This window comes from Tasmannia lanceolata, unplaced genomic scaffold (assembly GCF_043159265.1).
Source record: "Tasmannia lanceolata isolate RefF3 unplaced genomic scaffold, GAP_Taslan_0.1 ptg000025l, whole genome shotgun sequence".
Classification (NCBI taxonomy): domain Eukaryota; kingdom Viridiplantae; phylum Streptophyta; class Magnoliopsida; order Canellales; family Winteraceae; genus Tasmannia; species Tasmannia lanceolata.
Genome location: NW_027518702.1, coordinates 2,032,705 through 2,055,437, shown reverse-complemented (window position 1 = coordinate 2,055,437; position 22,733 = coordinate 2,032,705). Strand labels below are relative to the sequence as shown.

The window sequence follows — 22,733 nt, the reverse complement described above, 5'->3', positions numbered from 1 at the left end:
TAAGACACCTAGACCTCTATCCTAGACTTGACCTAAAAGACCAAACTAGTTATTAAAGATTTTTTCACGATTATTTATATTCCAGTGGATTGTGGATTTTAGGACACCTTATATGCCCTAACTAAATACAGATTAGCCCTAAGCTAATGCAGGTGGTTCCTATATCCTATATGTAACTAGGCTGTGTGCCATAAGGAGAACAATGGGATCTAACGCGTTCTAAACCTAGTCATCAGTCAGCGATGTGAATCGCCAACTGACCAAACGGAGGCGTTCCTATAACTCTAGGACAAACTTCTAACTCTAAAGCAAACACACAACCACCAAAACACTCTACCTAGGACATACTCCTAACTCTAGAGGAAGAGCTTTTTGGAAAAAATAAGTTTTTAAAAGATTTACAAAGTTTGGCTGAACTTGGGATAAAGATCCCAAGCTGCACTACGTACCTCGTGGGAGAGGATCTTCCAAAAGAAGAAGGCAAGCAAGATAATGAAACTGAGAGAGCCATATACTATGATAAAGGGTTTTCTAAAAGATTTAGAGAATCTTCTAAAAGAAAAGAAAATAAAGGGAAACACTATATGGACTAAGCTAGTCCCCTAATGATGGGCTTAGGATGACTCCTTCATCGCCCCTGAATTCGAAAGTTGAAATAGGGCTAAAAGACCTTTATCTTTATTCACAATTGTAATCCCTACAAATGAACCAGAGAATTAAACTCACTCTCAACTCCTCTTAAGCATATGGCTCAAAACCTTGTAATAAAAAATAAATTGATCTGATATAACAAAAATACAATGGATGCACTTAAAGAAATATTCCAGTTATATTTCATTTATAGCATCTACAAACCTAAACTAACTAAAGGCTAAACAATATACCATGATTATGTTTCATAATACTCTCATAATAATCTTTGGAACTATTCAATCATTTACATTATATGACTATCAAAACTTATGATACACTGAGAGTAATCATAAAATGAAATTATGTCTAATAACCATAACAGGCCTTAGCATCCATTGCATATTAAAAGAAAATTACACCTGTCCAAATTTATAGCTTTTCTACAGATGTATGGGTGTAGATTTAAATAATAGGTTTACATCATTTTACATAACATACATCATTTTCAAAAAACATTTATAAGAAGTGTATCTATTACCAATATTCATAGCTCAAAATGTAAGTCAAATATTTTGGTAGCAAACAAACATATACTGGGAATTCCAAATTGACAAAAAAATAACTATAGACTCACTTCTGTTCATTGACATACCTATATTATAGAAAAAATAAAAATGCAACGGTCACAAACAGATAATCATTTTACATTCATCCCCTTAAAAATATATAAAAGCCCAGCTTCAAAGAAGGAATTAATCTCTATGCTTGTCTATTAACATCTTTTTATAATAATATATATTGTCTACCCTCCTCGATTTGTAACTCAAGCAATATAAAACTTTAACATCTGATAACCCAAATAAACATGAAACATTCAAAATTCATACGTGTACATGTTACTATATTAATAAAATCTTTTGAACTGCTTAAAATATAATACCTGACCAAAGAAATGTGACTTACGACTACAACCATGTTAACCTGAGTGTGTAATAATTACAATAAAATAAAATAATAATAATAATATAAAAAAATCAACTACTACCTATAAATACATGAAACAATATTCATAAAGGTGATTCTCATACATTCCACTATTATTACTATTATTCTCACCTATATAACACAAGCATTTGGAACAAATAATTTCGATAGGAGTCAGGAGAATATCTATCAATGAAAGTCCAATCATGTTGGAAAATAGAGGCCATATACCTTGTATTTATAACCGTATTTTGATATAATCAATAGAGCAAACTCTGTAATTGTGTTTTATGGTCTACATGTACTGTGTATAAGATAAGAGAAATTATTTCCATCCAAAAGATGAACAATTTGACACCTTTTCACATGCATCAACCAATATACCTATTTGAGCTATACTCTTTTCAAAGTACAGGTAATCAGTTAAGCCATACTCATTAAAATACAATGCATTTGTTATCATTTTCATATATTAGCTAAGTTATATGCCATCCAAATATATTCCAATCAATATCATTTCTCATGTTTCTTAGAAAATTCATTTCATCTAGCATAATATTCTCTCCATGTGTTTACTCAACAGATAAGCTAAACAAAGCATTAGTACATCAGAACATACTCAATTTATCAAGTCATATCAGAACAAAACCAAATGGAGCTATGTATTCAACACTGATGAGAATTGTATATTCTGCTATACCATACCCTGTGCAGGTTTATATGTCAAATAAAGAAATGTTATCATGCTCAGACTCATGATTCTGATAGAAACCAATGGTCTTAGACACAGTACTCATCATACCATCAGTTTTATTAAAGCCACCCACACACAACACCTACTCAAGTTAAAATTATTTCAACTGGCATAAAAAAAATTTTTACTTCCGAGATTGAAATAGTAATAGGACTGACCCCCATGCAATTATTCAAAATGTGAAAATTTCTACCATCAGCTTGCTATAAAAAACATCAACTGTAAAAATTCCAAAATCAAAATAAGCAACTATCAAGCTATAAAATATCTCATAACCTACCCATTATAAGAACCAAAGACTCTTCAAAAGAATTTATCTAATGTTGAAATGGAAACATAAATCATTCATAAGTTCCTGTTAAAAATCCTCTCACAGAATACCAACTAATTTTGACCACTATCAGAATATACTCTATATAGATGAAAATGAGAAATTTATAACATAACAATGACTAGCATCTCCTTATAACAATAAAAATTAAAGTTTCATATCTATAGAAATAAGTCGATTACATAAACCAAAATTTTGAAGTCCTACCATTATACCCTGCTTGAAGTAACAAACAACTATAGCACAAAAGTCTCATTACTCTTTTTAAAAAAAAAAAAAAAAAAATTTATTATAATTGTGGGATTTTGCAGGTGGCATGTGAAGAGTTGAGAAAGAGTCAACTATTCCTTAAACTCTTAGAAGCTATTCTAAAAATAGGGAACCGAATGAACATGGGCACTAACAGGGGAGAAGCCATAGCCTTCAAGCTCGATACACTGCTAAAGCTAGCAGATGTAAAAGGAACAAATGGAAAGACAACACTACTCCACTTTGTAATCCAAGAAATTATCAGATCACAAGGTTCAAGTTCAGACAATAAACCACTTGAAGATCTTAAAAACAAAGGAAAGGTTGAGGAAGAATTCAAGAAGCAAGGCTTACAACTTGTGTCTGGACTGAGTAGAGAACTCAGCAATATTAAGAAATCAGCTGGGATGAACTCAGATGTCTTGCATAGCTATGTTTTGAAACTCAAAATGGGTCTTGAGAAAATCAATCTAGTTTTGCACTATGGGAAATCCAATACTAAAGGGAAGTTCTTTGAGGCAATGAAAGCATTTCTTCGCAAAGCCCAAGAGAAGATCATTCAAGTGAAGGTTGAAGAGGAGAAAACTTTGTCCCATGTAAAAGAAATTACTGAGTATTTTCATGGGAGCACTACCAAGGAAGAAGCTCATCCTTTTTAGAATATTCATGATTGTGAGGGACTCTCCTAGAAAAATGATTTTCAACAGCAACAATAGTTTTAGTGAAAACTGATCATTCAAAACTATGATCTAAGGGATTCCATTCAATCCTTTTAAAAAAAAATTCAAATAGCTTATCTTGACAAAAACATAGCATTACAGAAATCATCCTAGATTTTTCAAAGATTTTTCAAGCAAAACAAAAATTCATTTGAGAATTTTTTTTATCGAAGTGTTAATAAAGAGAACATCGAAATGCCCGAATTTCAAAATCATAACACAACAATTCCTATGTTTGAATAGAAATGTATTCCTAATTGATGAAAATTGGAGACAATACACATGTCATGGTGAACTCAATCCACTCTCTTCTATTCATACTAGCGTTAGCACTCCCCTGTTAGACATGATCTTTCAATCTCAACTAGCTCAAGTAATTGAAAACATAAAAAACTAATGTAATTTTCATAAAATAGTAGTGCCAACATTATTTAACAACTCCTACCAGAGCTAAAAAGAATACAGAAATCAAACTTGTACAATTACTAGAGCATAACAATGTCTGCATCTATAAGCACAACACTACTATAGATGTTATCATATTTTGACCACATCAAAACATTTCATCCCACTGAATTCAAAGCTTGAGCAAACAGATTCAAATAATACATTGTAACTTGAAGAAAAATCAAGATTTATTTACAAATTTTACTTCCTAAAAGAACCAGATTGATTAGAATAGAAATAATTGGAAATTCCAAACCCACAGACAAATGAAGTGTTGAAACAGATTCCAAACTTAATTAACGAGTTCATTCTCATACACTCCAAAATCCTAAAGAGAAAAATTCAAATAGAAAATGATAAATTGAATTTGCTACAAATCTTCTCAAGTAGGAATTTCATCTCCTTGATCATAAGGTGATATTAATATTACAACTTAATTACATTACAGACACAAAAATTACTGAAATTATTTTTTTGATTACTTCACAAACTTCATCAACTAACAACAAAAATTAGAAATCAGGATATAACAGTGCTAATACATTAAACATGTACCCTAATCTTTAAACAACTTTACCTTTAAACTATGTTATCTTTAAATGAAATTTTAAACATCTATTGAAGAATCAAGACTTGGAAACTAGAATGTCTGAAATTAGCTTGAGATTTAAAAAAAATCATATGTAAATACCTGTTGGAATGAATACAATTTTCTGGCCTTGTCCTTTTTCTTTGCAATTGTGTAAGCACAACTTCAAAAAAAGGATCTTCAGCTCTTGATCTGTCTTTAGCTTTTCCCAAATTTGTCTAGATGATTGAATCGCACAAAATGAAGAATTTGATTCCAAAAGAAAGATAAAGAAAGGAAAGTTTAATGCTGAGATCTAAAACTTCTAGGCTAAGAATCTTACATTTGAAGATGTTAGGGTTTGAAAGAAGGTTTATAAAGGCTAAAGCTAGGGTTTGAGAGCTTGAACTAAGGATTAAGAGCTGAAAATGATGAAAAGGACAAGGAAATCTAGCAAATTGAAAAAAGAAGAAGTGGCCGGAGCTTAGCCGAAGAAGAAAGAAGGTAAGGATTTTAGGGTTTCAAGTTCTAAATCTAGGGTTTCAGAGAGGGTTTGATAGTGCATAAGATGAAGGAAATGATGATCTTCATGAATTAGAAGAATCGATCGGAAGCTTGCCGAAATCCGGCCAAAGATTTGGCCGGAGAAGAAGATTTTTGGTCGGAGGATTAAGGTTTTCTCTCGGTTCTTCTTTCTGCTCGTTCTCCCCTCTGGATAAAAAAAAAACTTTGATGCCCACGAAAATAAGACTTAAGTGCATATTTATAGGATTTTTGGGAATTGATATCAGCACACTGAGTGGATGAGGTGCTCGGAAAGTTGATAAGGTGCGCGAAATATTGATAGGAGCACAAATTTCCGTGTCCTATTCAGAATTCGGATTTACACTATACAGGATAATTCACCCCCTTTTCTGCATTTGTACTACGACATGGCTTGGCTCGTTCGCTAGGCAAAGGTTCTCGGATTTCGACGAAATTTCGCAGAGACCTTGGTGGGACCCTAAGCTACCATGAGATGAAATTTGAGACCCTAACTCACTGATTTGATGGGATTATTCACAAACATGGCAAATAGGGGTTCGGTCAAAATGGGGTGTCTACAATTATATATATATATATATATATATATATATATATATATATATATATATATATATGAGAAAAGTGTTTCTAAGCAAGTGTTTAGGGAGCTCCCTAAGCACAAGTGACTTAAAAAGCCACCGATTGGTCGCTTTTTGTGGACCCCGCAGAGGTGGACCCCGCAGAGGTGGACCCGCCATACGAACCAATCGGTGGCTTTTTAAGCCACTTGTGCTTAGGGAGTTCCCTAAGCACATGATTAGAAACACTTCTCTCTCTCTCTCTCTCTCTCTCTCTCTCTATATATATATATATATATATATATATATATATATATACACACACACACACACACACACACACACACACAAGTAAAAAATCCCATGCGATGCACGGGCCGACAAAGAACTGTATGGACCACATCATAGGTTGATCCATCCCGTCCATGTGAGGGAACACAACATCAATAGGTTGTGCCTGTAAAATCATTTCCATAGGCTGATCCCAACCCTCCAATCTATAGAGGTTTCCATAATTAAAAAAGCATAAAGGAGGGGGGTAGGATTGAAAATATGTGGGTTGAATGGATGCCTTTGTTAAAAAAGGTCAAAAAAGTGATGTGCAATTCCATTAGAATTTTGAGAGAAATTCAAATAATTCTCTCATTTTCTCTTCTGCTATATAGTATACTAGTAAAAAAAACCCCTTGCGATGCACGGGCCGACAAAGAACTGTACGGACCACATCATAGGTTGATCCAAACCGTCCTGTGATAGAACACAACAGAAATAGGTTGTGCCTGTAAAATCATTTCTGTAGGCTGATCCTAGCCCTCCAATCTATAGAGGTTTCCATAATATGTTATTCCTCTTAAGTTGCCCGGAATTCGTCAATATTTTTAAAGGCGTCCTGAATCCGTAGTATTATGTAATATGTTCACAAAAATCCGTAGTATTATGTAACATATGTACCCAATCCGTAATTTTGCAAATAAAAAACGTCACTATGTTGACTTTGTCCTCTTTTTTATTACAAAAGCATAAAGGACGGGGGTATGATTGAACTTATGTGGCTTTAATGGGTGCCTTTGTTAAAAAGCATAAAGGAGCGGGTAGGATTGAAAATATGTGGGTTGAATGGGTGCCTTTGTTAAAAAAAGTCAAAAAAAGTGATGTGAAATTCTATTAGAATTTTGGGAGAAATTCAAGTAAAAAAAAGTGATGTGTTATTCTATTAGAATTTTGGGAGAAATTCAAATAATTCTTTCCTTTTCTCTTCTGCTATATAGTATACTAGTAAAACACCCCGTGCGATGCACGGGCCGACAAAGAATTGTACGGACCACATCATAGGTTGATCCAAACCGTCCATGTAATGGAACACAACATAAATAGGTTATGCCCCCAAAATCATTTCCATAGGTTGATCCTAGCCCTCCAATTTATAGAGGTTTTCATAATATGTTGTTCCTCTTAAATCGGATGGTTAAGATCACCCAATAGATTTTTTATTACAAAAGCATAAAGGAGGGGGTAAGATTGAAATTATGTGGCTTTAATGAGTGCCTTTGTTAAAAAGTATAAAGGAGGGGGTAGGATTGAAAATATGTGGGTTGAATGGGTTCCTTTGTTAAAAAAAGTAAAAAAAAGTGATGTGTAATTCTCATAGAATTTTCAAATAATTCAAAAAATCCTTTCCTTTTCTCTTCTCCTATATACTAAAAAACCCCGTGCGATGCACTGGCCGACAAAGAACTGTACGAACCACATCATAGGTTGATCCAAACAGTCCATGTGATGGAACACAACATCAATATGTTGTGCCCGTAAAATCATTTTCATAGGCTGATCCTAGCCCTCCAATCTATAGAGGTTTCCATAATTAAAAAAGCATAAAGGAGGGGGGTAGGATTGAAATTATGTGGCTTTAATGGGTGCCTTTGTTAAAAAGCATAAAGGAGTGGGTAGGATTGAAAATATGTGGGTTGAATGGGTGCCTTTGTTAAAAAAAGTCAAAAAAGTGATGTGTAATTCTCATAGAATTTTGGGAGAAATTCAAATAATTCTCTCCTTTTCTCTTCTGCTATATGGTATACTAATTGCAGTCCCGAGCGATGCACAGGGCGGAAAAAATTAAATTAATAATAAAATTTATTAAAAGCATATAGGTGTGCAAGAAGAAAATGAACAAATTGCTTAATGAATACCATAATGAAACATGGAAACTTTGGAAAGCTAAGAGATGTTTCAGAAGAAAACTATTGGATTATCCCTACGTGAAGTATTGCTTTATTGTATTGCTAAAAATAAGGCAGTCAATGGTGACCTTTCCTATTCTACTGAAATACTTACTATTAATTATGGGGCTTATGTGATTAAACACAAAGGAAAACAAGGAGGAGAAAGCAGAAACAAAAAAAAACGGGATACATAGATGCATGCAGATTTTTAGGAAGTGGCTTTCGGAATTTATCTATTACATAAACGGCCCTGATTGCTCGTTAATTGAGATTTTAGAAAGCTTTGTAATATACGGGATGGAGAGGGGCTGACAAGTGGCACCCCCACGGCTTAGATTAATTTCCTTATTGATGTTATTTTTTATTATAGAGGAAAAATAGGCGTTAAAGGGTTAGAGAAAATAGGCGTAGAATATATATTAATTAGGCGAGGAAAATGAAAAATTCGGTTTAGTTTTTTTCTAGTCGGTACGTTTGGACCATATGAAATAACAAAAGGGAAATGTAAAAATAAATAAATTACCTCGCAATAATTTGTTGTGGGGAGAGAGATTTAGGGCAACGAAGTAGAAACGCTAATGAGTGAAAGAGTGATTTTAGGAATATTTGTGATACGTTTTGGATTTCTTTCTATCTATATAAAGACTCTTTATTTACATTCTAACCGTTTGAATAAAACGTTTGTGACGTTTTGGAATAAAACGTTTTGGATTTGTGATATGTTTGTGACGTTTGAAATCGGTAACCGAATAAAACGGTTATTAGCAGAAGAGAATAGGAGAGAATTATTCAAATTTCTCTCAAAATTCTAATAGAATTACACATCACTTTTTTTGACCTTTTATAACAAAGGCACCCATTCAATCCACATATTTTCAATCGTACCCCCTCCTTTATGCTTTTTAACAAAGGCACCCATTAAAGCCACATAATTTCAATCCTACCCCCCTCCTTTATGCTTTTTTAATTATGGAAACCTCTATAGATTGTAGGGCTAGGATCAGCCTATGGAAATGATTTTACGGGCACAACCTATTGATGTTGTGTTCCATCACATGGACGGTTTGGATCAACCTATGATGTAGTCCATACAGTTCTTTGTCGGCCAGTGCATCGCACGACGTTTTTTACTAGTGTGTGTGTGTGTGTGTGTGTGTGTGTGTGTATATATATATATATATGAGGAAACTGTTGGTGCGCTTAAGTTCACCAAGCTTATGGTGCGCTTAAGCGCCAAATCACATGGGGGCCCACTTTGTTAGGATGATCCAAAGCATTCATTTGAAAGGCCCTTACATAGATGGGGGTGTACCAAAAATCAGCTCCATAGGATCATCCTAACCCATCCATTTGTGGAGGTCAAAATGGACAGACATTGTTTGTCCACAAATCTGCCCATTTTTGTCCTCCACAAATGGAGGGGTTAGGATGATCCTATGGAGCTGATTTTTGGTACACCCCCTATCTACGATAGGGCCTTGCAAATGAATGGTTTGGATCACCACAGAAAATGTGGAACCCATGTGATTGGGCGCTTAAGCGCACCATAAGCTTGGTGAGCTTAAGCGCACCAACAGGTTCCTCTATATATATATATATATATATATATATATATATATAGAGAGAGAGAGAGAGAGAGAGAGAAAAGTGTTTCTAAGCACGTGCTTAGGGAACTCCCTAAGCACAAGTGGCTTAAAAAGCCACCGATTGGTTCGTATGGCGGGTCCACCTCTGTTGGGGTCCACAAAAACCTATGGTGAGCTTAAGCGGTTAACCTCAGGAAAGTTACATGCGGTGGTGTGTTATAAGGATTCCCATTGGCTGAAAGATGTGGGCCCTTGTGTGCTGAAAAAACTTAAAACGCAAGTTCAAAATGACAGTCGAACCCTTATATTTCATACGGTTTCAATTTTTTTGGCATTCAAGTCCCCCGTAAATTGTAAAAACCGGGAATCTAGGGTTTTATGCGCTTCTCTTCTCTGCTTCTCTCTTTCTTCCAAATGATAGTCCAATCTAGGGTTTATCCTTTTGCTTTCTCTCCATTTCTGTCATTTTATTTCTCCTTTTCCTCCTTTGCTTTTAGGGTTTCTTTCCCACTCCAGTTTCTTTCTGTTTTTTTAACTCTTTAACTTTTTATTTGGTGCAACAGTTTAACATTGAAGGACAAGGCAAGATGGCTCGGATTGGGGAGTAAGGATGATGAGTATGAGAGCAGATCAGGAAGCGACGGTGGATCGGGCGATGATCAAGATGATAATCCACCGAGGAAGAAGATATATCATCGCCACACACCTCATTCATTGTGAATCAACTTGTTAACTACAGTGCAGAAACAAGCATGGTCGAAGTCTCATTCATTGTCCTGTTCAAAATTCAGAGATATCTGATTTTGTATTTTTTCCATTCCAACAGAGACCTTGTGAAGGGGATGTTTTGCTTGTTTGGGAATTATTTGATGTGGTGGCTCTATTTTTTCCCCTCAATAATGTGTTATGACTCTATTAAACATTCATTGTCCTCATTGTCCTGTTAATCATTTTACAATTCAATCTTTTTTTGTTTGATAGTATCTTTAAAACCTTGTTGATGAGTGTCTCTTTAAAACCTTGTAACATCCAAGGAGGATTGCAAAATTTCGAACCAAAATCTTTCCTTATTTAAATGAAGGGAATATATTCCATTTCTTTTCTTCCCTAGGAGTGAATGCAAGTGATATATTCCATCCCTTTTCTTCGCTGGGAGTGAAGCGAAGTGATATATTACATCCCTTTGCTTCTCTAGGCCAGCCCCACTCATCTATTAATGAGTGCCCTTTTACACTGCAAAGGGGTGGCCCAAGGAAGAAAAGGAGATGAATTTATCATTTCCCAGTAGTTTATTTATGACTGCCTAATTAAAAAAAGAGGAAATACATGCGATCCCTGGCTTAGGACCTAATTGTTTTGGTCTTCTTCTTATGTTGTTCAGAGATCTACAATTGTTAATCAATTTGGGCTCAAAATGGGTATTGAAGACAGCCTCAGATGAATTAAATAATAGAAGGCTCAATCAGCTACCCCTCTTGTAGGCTATATTACACCTGCTTTGTACATAACCAACCATCAGACAACAAAACGAATATCCTATTTTGGATACAACCTGATCGAATCTAAAACCTGTAACAACCTGTCATTCATATACAACCTGTTGAAATGTAAAACCTGATCCTTACATCATATAGATATAACGATAACATAAAACTTAAATACACATTAAAGTTCAATTACAGAATGTCAGAAGATGTACAAATTGGATTCTCTCTACTCTAAATTATACAAAATAACTTGCTAATCCACTAATGCGAGTCATTTTCATTGAAATAGCCTTCAGATAGCCTTCAAGGAGCCTTCAAAACAAATCCTCGAGCAGCCTTGGAGCTTCATCATCCATTCCATGGCACTTGTACTACCTGCATTGAGTAAGCAACCAGAAAAAAAAAACTATCTCTCTAATCAACAGGTTGTACATTTCAATGGTTCTCAAATTCTGAAACATACAGGGACTAAATAGAAATCTAATAATGGACTCAAAAGTACATTGTTCAACCTAATAATCAGTTTTGGACAAAACAATATGTTATTTTCTTTATCATAAATTTGACTACAATAAATCAATGGTTCTCAAAATCCAAAACAGAGTAGCATTCAAATAAGGAAAACAAAACTTTATTTTGATTTTTTTTAACGATGGCACAAAAGAGCAATATCACATAACTAGAGACATATCACATACCTAGCTAAATGAGCAATATCTGGATGCAATATCTTCTTCTTCCTCCTCCTCCCCCTCCTCCCTTGTACTCATCTCTTCCAGTATACGCATCTATAGGCAGAAATAAACATTAACTCACATGGTTTAAAAATTTGCAACATAAAAGAAGACAATCATTACATTTGTAAATTAAAAAAAAAAGCCTCCAAACCTTCTGTTTCTTTTGTTTTTGTTCATCCTTTACTTTCTTCTCACAAGTTGTCAAATAATGACCCATTTTCCCACAATAAGAGCACTTCAGTTTTTTTGGTTCTTCTTGGGAGGTCTCAATTGAAGATTCCATCCATGAAGCAATCTTCGGGCGGCTCTTGGTCTTCACAACTGGTGGGTCTCGCATAGTTATCTCCGGTATTTGACTACAAACAAAGTTCAACTGCACTTGGCTGCCAATGATTTCTGACTAACTTTGCTTATCTTTCTTCTTTTGATTGACTTTCACCAACAATTCATCGCACATTTCTTCCATCTTGTTGAAAAGAGTCTCATCATTATAAGATTCCTTGTCCAGTCTTCATTGTTTTGCCTTTAGACACCACCTCCTTAACGGAGTTACGCCCTTTGCCCTACCTTGTTTCCTTGTAGGAACTGTCCATCTCCTAAATATGTAACTCTCAGGAATAACAGTTAAAAACTTCTTCTCGAATATTTTAAGTATAGGTCTGCATAATATACCTGAAGTCTCGAACATCACGCAGTCACAAGTCGCATTTACAGATTCGGCATCACTATATAGAACACTATGTCCTTTTTTGGTTTCAAAATCACCATCCATGCGTACTACATTGTATGTTGTGACATTCCCATCCTTCCTAAGCTTCTTACACCAATAATCATAACTTCTCTTTAGCTCTGCCTGAAATAGCCCAAAAATAGCCCTTGTATAGTATTTTCCAGCCTCATTTTCCAATGGGCTTAGTATTATCATTGTAGCCTTTGAATTTTTCGACTTAAAATCTTCCTCTGTTTCCTTCCTATGATGGTCAACAAGCGCTTTCTCGTATTGCTCTAGGAAATCATGCAGAGAAGTCTTTTGGTTTACAAAACCATCGAAGTAAGCATTGATGCTTTCACTGCGCTGACTAGAAGTCATCCCTGCAGTGAAAGTACCTCACCAATATGCCGGCACCCAATGAATCCTAAGCTCCAACAGCTTGGAAAGCCAATGCTTCTCATCAATCTTATGCTTCTCAACTAATTTAGCCCATTCAATCTCACATTCATCTATTTCATTTGAGTAAAACCAAAGATTGTAGTCTTTCTGAAACTCACTCTCTGCCTCTCTCATTGTTGCAACATTCTCAACTAAGTGCCTGCCAATGTGCCATGAACAAAATCGGTGACGGGTATTTGGGAAGACAGTCTTAATCGTATTCCGCATTGCCCCACTCCTGGAGCTTTCCCATACATGCATGTGAGCCACTGCTTAAATAACCATGTGAATGTCTCCTCACTCTCATCAGCTAGGAGTGCACATCCGAACAGGATAGACTACCTGTGATGGTTGACTCTTGTAAATTGTGCGAAGGGCGTTAAATATCGGTTGGTCTTGTACGTCACATCGAACACAATAACATTACTGAAAGTAATGTAAGAATCTCTCGCCCTCGCATCCGCCGAGAACATGGACCTCCTCGTCCCATCTATGTCTAACTCTGTAGAAAAAAAGAAGTCTGGGTCTTCTGCTCGTCTCCGCTGGAAATGGTTGGCCACATTGACAGTGTCTTGGACCATATTGCTCTTCCTCTTTACTTTCAAATGGGATTGTACCTGGTTCGCCGAGAGAACACCTAGGTCTCTATCAAATACAACATTAACACTCTTCACAATACCGGCAAGCATCATCCCTATGCCATGGAAAGAATATATCAAATTCTTAACAGTCTTTGTCTTATGGAGTTGGTTATAAGAACGATGTAGGGATCTTCTAAGAGGAGAGGTAAGTTCATGGCAATGTTTGTCTTCAAAAGTTGTTACTAACCACTTCTTATCTCTTAATTTTATGACCATCATCGCTTCACAACCAACTCTGACAATGCGATGTTCCTTTACTTCCTTACCAGCACTTCGCTTGTCATTTGGAACTTTCTTTCCCTCCTTGTCACATACATATTTCCTAGAAATCACTTCTTCTATTAACCTTGACTTGGTTGTACTGGATTTTTGTACTCCAAAATCTTTAGCCAAACCATACGCATTATAACAATGATATGCGTCCTCACTTGTGTCAAATACCTGGCCAAGAAAAGGCTTATTTTCTACAGTCTTCTCGTCATTCCCATCACCGTCCACATCTACTACATTTTCTTCACCCCCACCAACCAAAATCAACCTATTTGCATCTACGTCACTGATTGTTAAGCCGCAAGAATGCGACACAGTATCATCGGCAAAGCCTGAGGACGTAGCACCAACATCTTCGATATGAAACCCACAAGCATGTGATGAAGAATCAGCCGTTTTTGGTATCTTAACACAACAAAGCGGACAAGACTTCAATTAATACATTACTATCAATTTTGATAACAGTTTTCTATTTCAAATGAGACCCTACCACATAGTCCTTTCCATGTTTCTTCATTGCTCACAATTTGGCTTTACCCACAGAAAAAATACAAGAGAACAATGCAAGATTCCAAATGGCCTTCGTAAGAAATTATACCAGCACTTTGTGTGCAGACTTTTGTGCAGACTTTTACTGGCATTCAAATCCAACCCATGTTCTATTAGGGTGTGATATGCCATTTCATTAGTAGTGTTGTAGAGTGCCAAGAAACATATCTTCATATACTGTGAAAGTTTGTCCATCATACTAACATCCCATCTGAAACAATTCTCATCAAATAATTGAAAGTATGAGAATTTTAAAAAGGGAGATGATAAATTTGCACCCCCTGTAGGATGATGCGCACCCCTTTAAAGTGAATTAGCATAAAAAGCGTTAAACTCCTACAGGGGTTGCGAATTTATCATCTTCCAATAAAAAAAAGTTGTGAAGATTAAGGGCCTCCATGGTTACCCTTATAAAAGATGAAGAAACATCACTTTAGCCATAAAAAAAATAGCACTAAACATTATTATGACAGAACACTATACACTAAATCTGCACTAGAGGATCCCAGGCTTTCAAAAGAGAATCAGAGATAACACAAAAAAAAAATATATCCAAACCATGATTTTAAATCAGAATCGTCTATCATCCACATAAATCATAACTTTACCAAAAAAAAAACACCTTGCCCAGTTGTGCCCAAAATATGAAAAGTGAATAGGTTGCACAAGAAGGTTGGGCACATAATTTAATTCCAACGATACTTAACTTATGAAAGAGATACCAATGACATATCACAACACCCAGTCTGTTTTGGATTTTTAGAACTGATTTTCAGTCCAAAACTGATGTCAGTAATAAGTTTTGGAGTCACAATTGGCTCTCAAAATCCCAAACAAAATACTACACTATGTGCCCACACAAAGATCTATCCTCAAAAAACTGAAAAGAACCCTGAAAACAACAACCATAAACCCTAAAAATAGCAACCCTCAAACAGAAAACCCTAAAGAACTCCCTAAAATTAGGGGTTTAAAGGGAAAAAAATGAATGAAAACAATAGCCTTAATCTCAAAAAAAAGGAAAAATAGCAAAATAGAAGTAGGGAAAGAGAGGACTGACCTTCGCATTCGTTTTGGATTGGGGAAGGCGAAGAGAGGGCGTAAGATCTACGGCTGAAAATCACCTCTATCTACTCTCCTTCGTACGTAGAAGAGGAGAAGTGAAGAAGCAATAGATAAACCCTAGGGTTTTGCGAGCCTCAGAGCCGTGGACGAAGAGGGAAGAGGGAGAACCATAGACGAAGAGGGAAGAGGTAAGAGGGAGAACCAGATAAACCCTCGCTTTCGTTTTCGCTTTCTCCAGAGAGGAGAGACACGATTGAGTTAAAATGTAAAAATGATGCGAATGTCATTTTATTTTTGTAAGTGAAAAAAGGGGGGCTTGGCTGTCTTTTTTGGTTTTTCGTTTTAAGATTTGTAGCTCAACTGGCCCTACATCTATCGGCCAATGGGAGGGGGTATAACACTTTACCGCAGGAAACTTTCCTGCACATAACTGCAGGAACACTATTCTCTCTCTCTGTCTCTCTCTCTCTCTCTCTCTCTCTCTCTCTCTCTCTCTCTATATATATATATATATATATATATATATATATATATATATCTACTACAATAAGCTGGGATGGAAAGAGAGAGTTTTTTCAATTTTTTTGAAAATTACGTGAGAATTACACGTCACATTTCTTGACTTTTTTGAACAAATGCACCCATTCAACTCATATAATTTCAATCCTACCCTCCCCCCCTCCTTTATGCTTTTAACAAAGGCACCCATTAGATCATATAATTTCAATCCTACCCCCTCCTTTATGCTTTTAACAAAGGCACCCATTAAAGCCATATAATTTCGATCTTACCCCCCTCCTTTATGGTTTTTTAATTAAAAAAACTATAGGGTGATCTTGACCATCCGATTTAAGATAAGAGGAATTATGAAAACATCTATCGATTGGAGGGCTAGGATCGGCCTATGGAAATGATTTTTGGGGCACAACCTATTTATGTTGTGTTCCATCACATGGACGGTTTGGATCAACCTATCATGTGGTCTGTATAGTTCTTTCTCGGCCTATGCATCGCACGGGTGTTTTTACTAGTATATATATATAGCAGAAGAGAAAAGGAGAGAATTATTTGAATTTCTCCCAAAATTCTATGAGAATTACACATCACTTTTTTGACTTTTTTTAACAAAGGCACCCATTCAACCCACATATTTTCAATCCTACCCCCTCCTTTATGCTTTTTAACAAAGGCACCCATTAAAGCCACATAATTTCAATCCTACCCCCCTCCTTGATGCTTTTTTAATTATGGAAACCTCTATAGATTGGAGGGCTAGGATCAGCCTATGGAAATGATTTTACAGGCACAACCTATTGATGTTGTGTTCCATCACATGGACGGTTTGGATCAACCTATGATGTGGTCTGTACAGTTCTTTGTCGGCCCGTGCATCGCACAAGGTTTTTTATTAGTGTGTAGAAAGAGAGAGAGAGAGAGAGAGAGAGAGAGAGAGAGAGTGTGTTCCTGCGCTCAAGCGCAGATAGCTTATCTGTGCTCGAGTGCTGAAAACAGGGGGCCACATTGGGGAGTGATCCTAAGCATTCATTTGACAGGCCTCATCATGGATAGGGGGTGTACCAAAAGTTAGCTCCATTGGACCATCTTAGGGTGTCCATTTGTGGGGGAGAAATTGGACAGATACTATTTGTCCACAAATCTGCCCATTTTTCATCCCACAAATTGACACCCTATGGTGATTCGATGGAGCTGATTTTTGGTGGACACCCTATGCATGAAAGGGCCCATCAAATGAATGCTTTGGATCCCTCCCCCCAATGTGGCCCACCACTGTTTCTGCACTCGAGCATAGATAGCGCTTACAAGCTTATCTACGCTCGAGTGCAGAAATTATTTTCCCATATTGTAGACACCCCCATTTTGCTACGCTTTAAAAAGTAAAAGATTCGGTAGTTTCATCGAGTCTTGAGTCGGTTTTCAATATTATATTAGGTATTCTTGCATTTTAGGGTGAATTTCACCTCATTTTAGGAGTTTTGAAGTTGATTCGCAATCCTGAAAGTCTCTAGGGGGTTCCATTGGCCTCCAGAAGATAAATAATCAAGTTTCCAAGCAAGTAGGAAAAATTGCTATTTTTGGGTTTCTCAGGGTTTCCCTCACTTTTGCCTATTTTTGCACCTCGGGGGTAATTTGGTTATTTCCAATGTTTTTCATTTGATCTTTAAAGTGTGTCTAAGGACTCACGAGTCATTTCGTGAATTTTGGAAAACCTGCTAAATTTGGAATTTCTCAAGGGTTTAGCTTGATTTGAAAATTTTGTGTGTCGAGGGCATTTTCAGGGGATTCCAAGTGATCTTGTTTGATATCACTCACCAAAAGAAGCATACTTAAAAAAATTATATTTTATAGGTTTGACCATGAAGACTTTCTATTTTTAACTTTCCCCTTTGGGGGCAATCCAATTTATGGTCATTTTAGTCGTCTTTGGGTGCGTAAGGATCAAACAGGGGCATTTTGGTCCGAAAAATTATTTCTTCTAAAGGGGATGGTTTGACCATATGTCGAGGGTGCACCATAAATGTCATATGAGTTGGATTCATCAATAAAAATTTTGAATTTAAAGGATTTCATTGAATTTTCATTGAAAATTAACCCAAAATACATGTCATAAGGCCCATTGGGATAAAGCCCACAAGGTGGGGTCCATGTGGACCCACCCATGTGCGTCGGCCACATAAGTGGCCGTCCTACATGAGGAGGCCACATGCAAAAACGTCCAACATGGGATGAGGTGATTGGTGACATCATATTTGTTTTGAAAAAATAATAAAAAAAGGAAGAGCTATAATTACAAAGGGCTAGTATGGTCAGGTTAGTAAAATGACCATAACGTTTTACCTACTTATCCAAAAAATTTGTAGATATACTTGTTTCAAACATCTCAAAAAGATCTACAAATGTTTAGTTCACAACGTTTCCAGAATCAGCCTCTAAATAGGTAAAAAATGAGCTCAAACGTTGGGCAGCCCTCTTTGGATGAAAATCATTCATAAAAGCTAGTTTCCTATGTGAGAAGGCTTCTAGATTGATCTTGAAGGATCTCCATTGTGTAATTTAGCCTTGCTTAGCTTGCAAGAAACAAGGTTTAGAAATAAGTTCAATATGAAAATCAAAGAATGAGAAAGTCAAAGCACAAATTGGAAACAAGCCAAAAGGAGAGAGCTCACATTTGAAACTTCCAAATTCACTCAAACCTAGCCTTGTGCCTATAAAAGCAAACCCACCCAAGGCTTTTCTTCTCTTGGAAAAACATCCCACCTTGTCTTCCCCTTCTAGAAAATTCCTTCCCCCATTGTGGCGTTCTTGATCATCTTCTATTACTTGTTTTTCTTCAAAGCACACTTGAATTTCTTCGTCTCTTCTTCAACAAACGTCAAAACCGGATTATATTGGGCGATCTTTGCGGTTTTCTTTGCATATACATGGTGTGACAAAGCGTATATCTTGGATTTACACTCCTTAGAGACAAAGAAAGCGATCAACGGTTAGTATCTTATTCTATGTAGTCTACAACTAGTAACATGTTAGAAGTGTCTTTTCTATGTTTTCTTCATGAATTTTTGTAGAGAATTTCATGAGAGGTTGCCTGGCATAATCTAATATGATTTATGATGGGTCAATTTACTTTATTACTGCTTTTGGTGGAAGAAAAATCACGTTACATGTGGAAAATTTGATGTTTAACCAATTAGGATTTTTAGTCTTTGAATCGATTTACAAAGCAAGTGTTTCAATCTAAGGATTTTTCACAAAGTTATATTTTCTGAATTTCAATTGGATATAAAAAACACAATAAATGTGAAAGTTCTAATAGAATTCATTTATATTGATGGCTTTAAAATTCGATCAACTGATTAGGGTTTCAAGTAGTTTTTAAGTCGATTTACAAAGCAAGTGTTTCAAAACCTAGGATATTCGCAAAGTTATATTTTTTGAGTTTCAATTGGGATAAAAGAACACTAGAAATCCAAAAGTTCTACTAGAATTCATTTATTTTGATTACTTTAAAATTCATCCAAACAATACCTAGAAAAAGAAAATTTGACGAATACAAATTCGTTCATGTATCAAAACAATTCAAAATTCGACGAAATTTATTATTAGTAGTTTATTAATATTTAAATATCATACAAAAGTTTACAAAAGATTTTGAGTTTATTTATTATATTTACTGGAATTTTTTAATGAAAATTACTTATTTTCACATGTATGAAGGAGATATCATCAAATTAACTCCTCGGAAGCTGACATTTTGGAGTAAGATGAATTGGCCCAGAAAAATCATATTATGAGTTTTTTGGATTTGTTGTGCGTGTTTTGATATTTTTTATGATTTATCTTTGAATCGGACAGAACATAAATAAATATATTTAAAATAGTAAATTTGAGAGATAATGTGTGAAATTTCTATTGTGGTTTGATATTACTGTGATCATATTATAGTGATAATTTGGAATGATTTGGAGCATGTTTGTTATATGTTACTTTGTAACAGTATCAATCTGGTCTGATTTTGTTAAAATTATTAAAAATTCACTTTAATTCTAAAAATCGTGAAACATTTCAGAATATCATAACTTTCCAGAATGCATGTAATCGTTAAATCATTTGAATAGAAACCTTAAAAATTATTAAGTTCCTTCATAACTGGCTAATTTAGGTCATTTTAGATGAGAGGGTAGTATTCATAATCTTTTCTTCATTGCGATCAACCCTTGACTTTTTAGCATCTAGATCTAAATATATTGTTGGCTCAGAGGTCTTTGTCCACGAAAATCCTGAAAAAATGTCAGGCAACAGTATATCATGATTTATTTGCCGAACTGTGTAAGGGTAGAAAGCACGATTCCCTTCCATGAATTCAACTCATGTAAAGAAATAACTAACCCTTAGAACCTTAGATTTTTTCTAAATTTTAGGTGTTTGGAACCCTTAAAAGAATTGAAAATTATTAAAATAATAATTTGGGTTGGGTAAACCCATGTTCAAGTCAATCTTAGAACCGTTGGATCATGGTCCCACTTCGTAGGAACCTTTAGAGCCGCTTTAGGAACACTTACGTCACGTTGTGTTCTAGGTTTTAGAGTGTCCTAGAGTTAGGAGTCCAGCTTCATCACGGCCGATTACTATTATTAGCAATTGACCTTTAGATTAGTTTCATTAGTTAACCCTTTTTTTCCTGTAGGACAAGCCTAGTTAACCTAGGATGTAGGACCCACTTGCATTAGTTTAGGGAGCGTCTTGTACTTAGATAAGGCCATATAGCATCTTAGATTGACTCCTAGGATAAAAAAATCTACTCAACTTGATCTCTCTTAAACTGTCAAAATAGTATGTCCAGTCTAGCTCGGTGTCCTAAATGTCTTAGGCATGTAGCTTAGTTTAGGCCACTAAACTACGTCGACTCTGATCCTAGTGAGGCTTGGGTACGTAGGCAGCTTGGATGCTTGATGGCATACCAATCACGAGTTGGCCCCACACACAATCAGTGGGGTTTTTTTTTAGTAGTTTTTATTTTCTTTCATAATTTAAAACCTTAAATTAAAATTGATTAAATCACTTAGGACTTTTTTCCAAATTAGAATTTTATGAGAACTTTCACATATATTGAATCCAAACGAATTAAGAAAATCAAGATACACATTAGGAAATACATCGAAATTAGATCTTAGGATGCATGTCATATAGTTCTCACATTAATATAGAGTTAAATGGGCCATTTAAAAGAAATTCAAGAGAGTTAACTTTTGAAATTGAAGACCGGATCATCGGGCAAAAATGGTGCATGTGGTGGTAACTCCCCATACCTTCCATTCTCGTAATTAGGTAATGAATCTAGATTTCTAGTCAATTATGTGTCCTAGATCTCTTATCTAGGTGGCGACTCTGTCATTTTCTTTTGCGTGAAATTCAGATTGCTTTAGTGATCCCAAGTTCATGAAAAAGATGAATTAAATCAATAATAATAATAATAACGGCACACGCCATTCGCTTGGGTACGAGATTCCAAGAGAGAGGGAGGCGGGTCCCGCACCGCGCCCCTCTCGGGGGATCGGATCGCATAGACTAGAGACTCTGTTGGGGACCACCTAACTTCATTAAAATTTTAAAGGATAACTCATTTGAATTTAGTTTAATTGGCTCATAAAAACTCTATCTTATATCTTTCTGTTGCTCTTTGCTTGATTTGTTTGTTTGTTATGCTTTATTTCCTTATCACATTATACTGCAAACTTATTTTAACAAAACCTGAAGGCATCATAGATTGCGCAAACTTATTTCACACAATTACATCACTTGCATCTAAAACCATGCATCTCACATACACACACGTCCTATTTAGGATCCCGGAGTGTTATCTAGCATGGTTGACTGGAATTTCATCACCTGGTGCCTCTGTGTTAGAGAAGCATTTCACTCTAGCCTAGTACCTTTATGGTGCGTAAACGGATCCGTTGTTTCACGTACTGCTACACTGGACACTGGTACAGTATATTGAGCACGGATTCGCGCTAAGAGAGCCATTGGCCTTATCCCTAGATTAACCCACACATGCATATAGTACGAACACGCGTGCACCACATGTGTGAGCCTAGATTAGGATATCCTACCCATTTGTGTCTAGATTTGGCTGTAGTCCGTCTCCCAATGGCTGCGATTGGTTTTAGGTACACAAACAAGTCATGAGTCAAGATCTTCTCTTCACTCCGCTAGATTAGGCTTAGGATTGATGCCTTCAGGTAACATTGCATAAAATGTAAAAAGATTAAAAAACCTCCCCAAGTGTTCCTTTGTACTAGGAGCATTATTCAAATCTTCTTTCTTTATACCAAGTGTTCATTTCCGTAGTCCTTAGACTAGGGGCATTCCCATTTACTCATAATGTCGCCATTGTCATACCTTGCTCATTTCAGGATTCATTCTGTCGTCCCATTCCTTGCAAAGGCCACAGTCATCTCTAATCATAGAGAAGAAATACATGCTGAATCTCAATCTTTTACCTTGTGCTTATTATTTTCATGGCAAGAGCATTCACCATTGATCACCCTCAAGCAATTTGGGTTCGAGTAGACTCTCGTCTGGTCAGGAAGTCACCTCCCCCATCTCCTTCGGAAGCTTATTCTTCATCTCCATCTACACCCACGGCAGAACACGTTGAGAGCCCTTAGACTAATAAACTTGAAGTTATGATAGCTGTACTCCTCAAGCAAATGAAAGAAATC

General features: G+C 35.9%; 2 protein-coding genes across 2 annotated transcripts; both read right to left on the bottom strand.

The window, feature by feature from the left end:
• Positions 1-12,328: 12,328 nt before the first annotated feature.
• Positions 12,329-12,907, bottom strand: LOC143858245 (protein FAR1-RELATED SEQUENCE 5-like). The gene has a single exon (XM_077368900.1). It carries the CDS (start codon positions 12,905-12,907, stop codon positions 12,329-12,331), a length of 579 nt encoding a protein of 192 aa, XP_077225015.1.
• An 18-nt stretch (positions 12,908-12,925) lies between these two features.
• Positions 12,926-22,491, bottom strand: LOC143858244 (protein FAR1-RELATED SEQUENCE 5-like). Its single transcript, XM_077368899.1, has 3 exons — positions 22,411-22,491; positions 13,310-14,283; positions 12,926-13,205 (listed from the first exon to the last, which is right to left on the bottom strand). Exons 1-3 carry the CDS (start codon positions 22,489-22,491, stop codon positions 12,926-12,928), a joined length of 1,335 nt encoding a protein of 444 aa, XP_077225014.1.
• Positions 22,492-22,733: the final 242 nt, after the last annotated feature.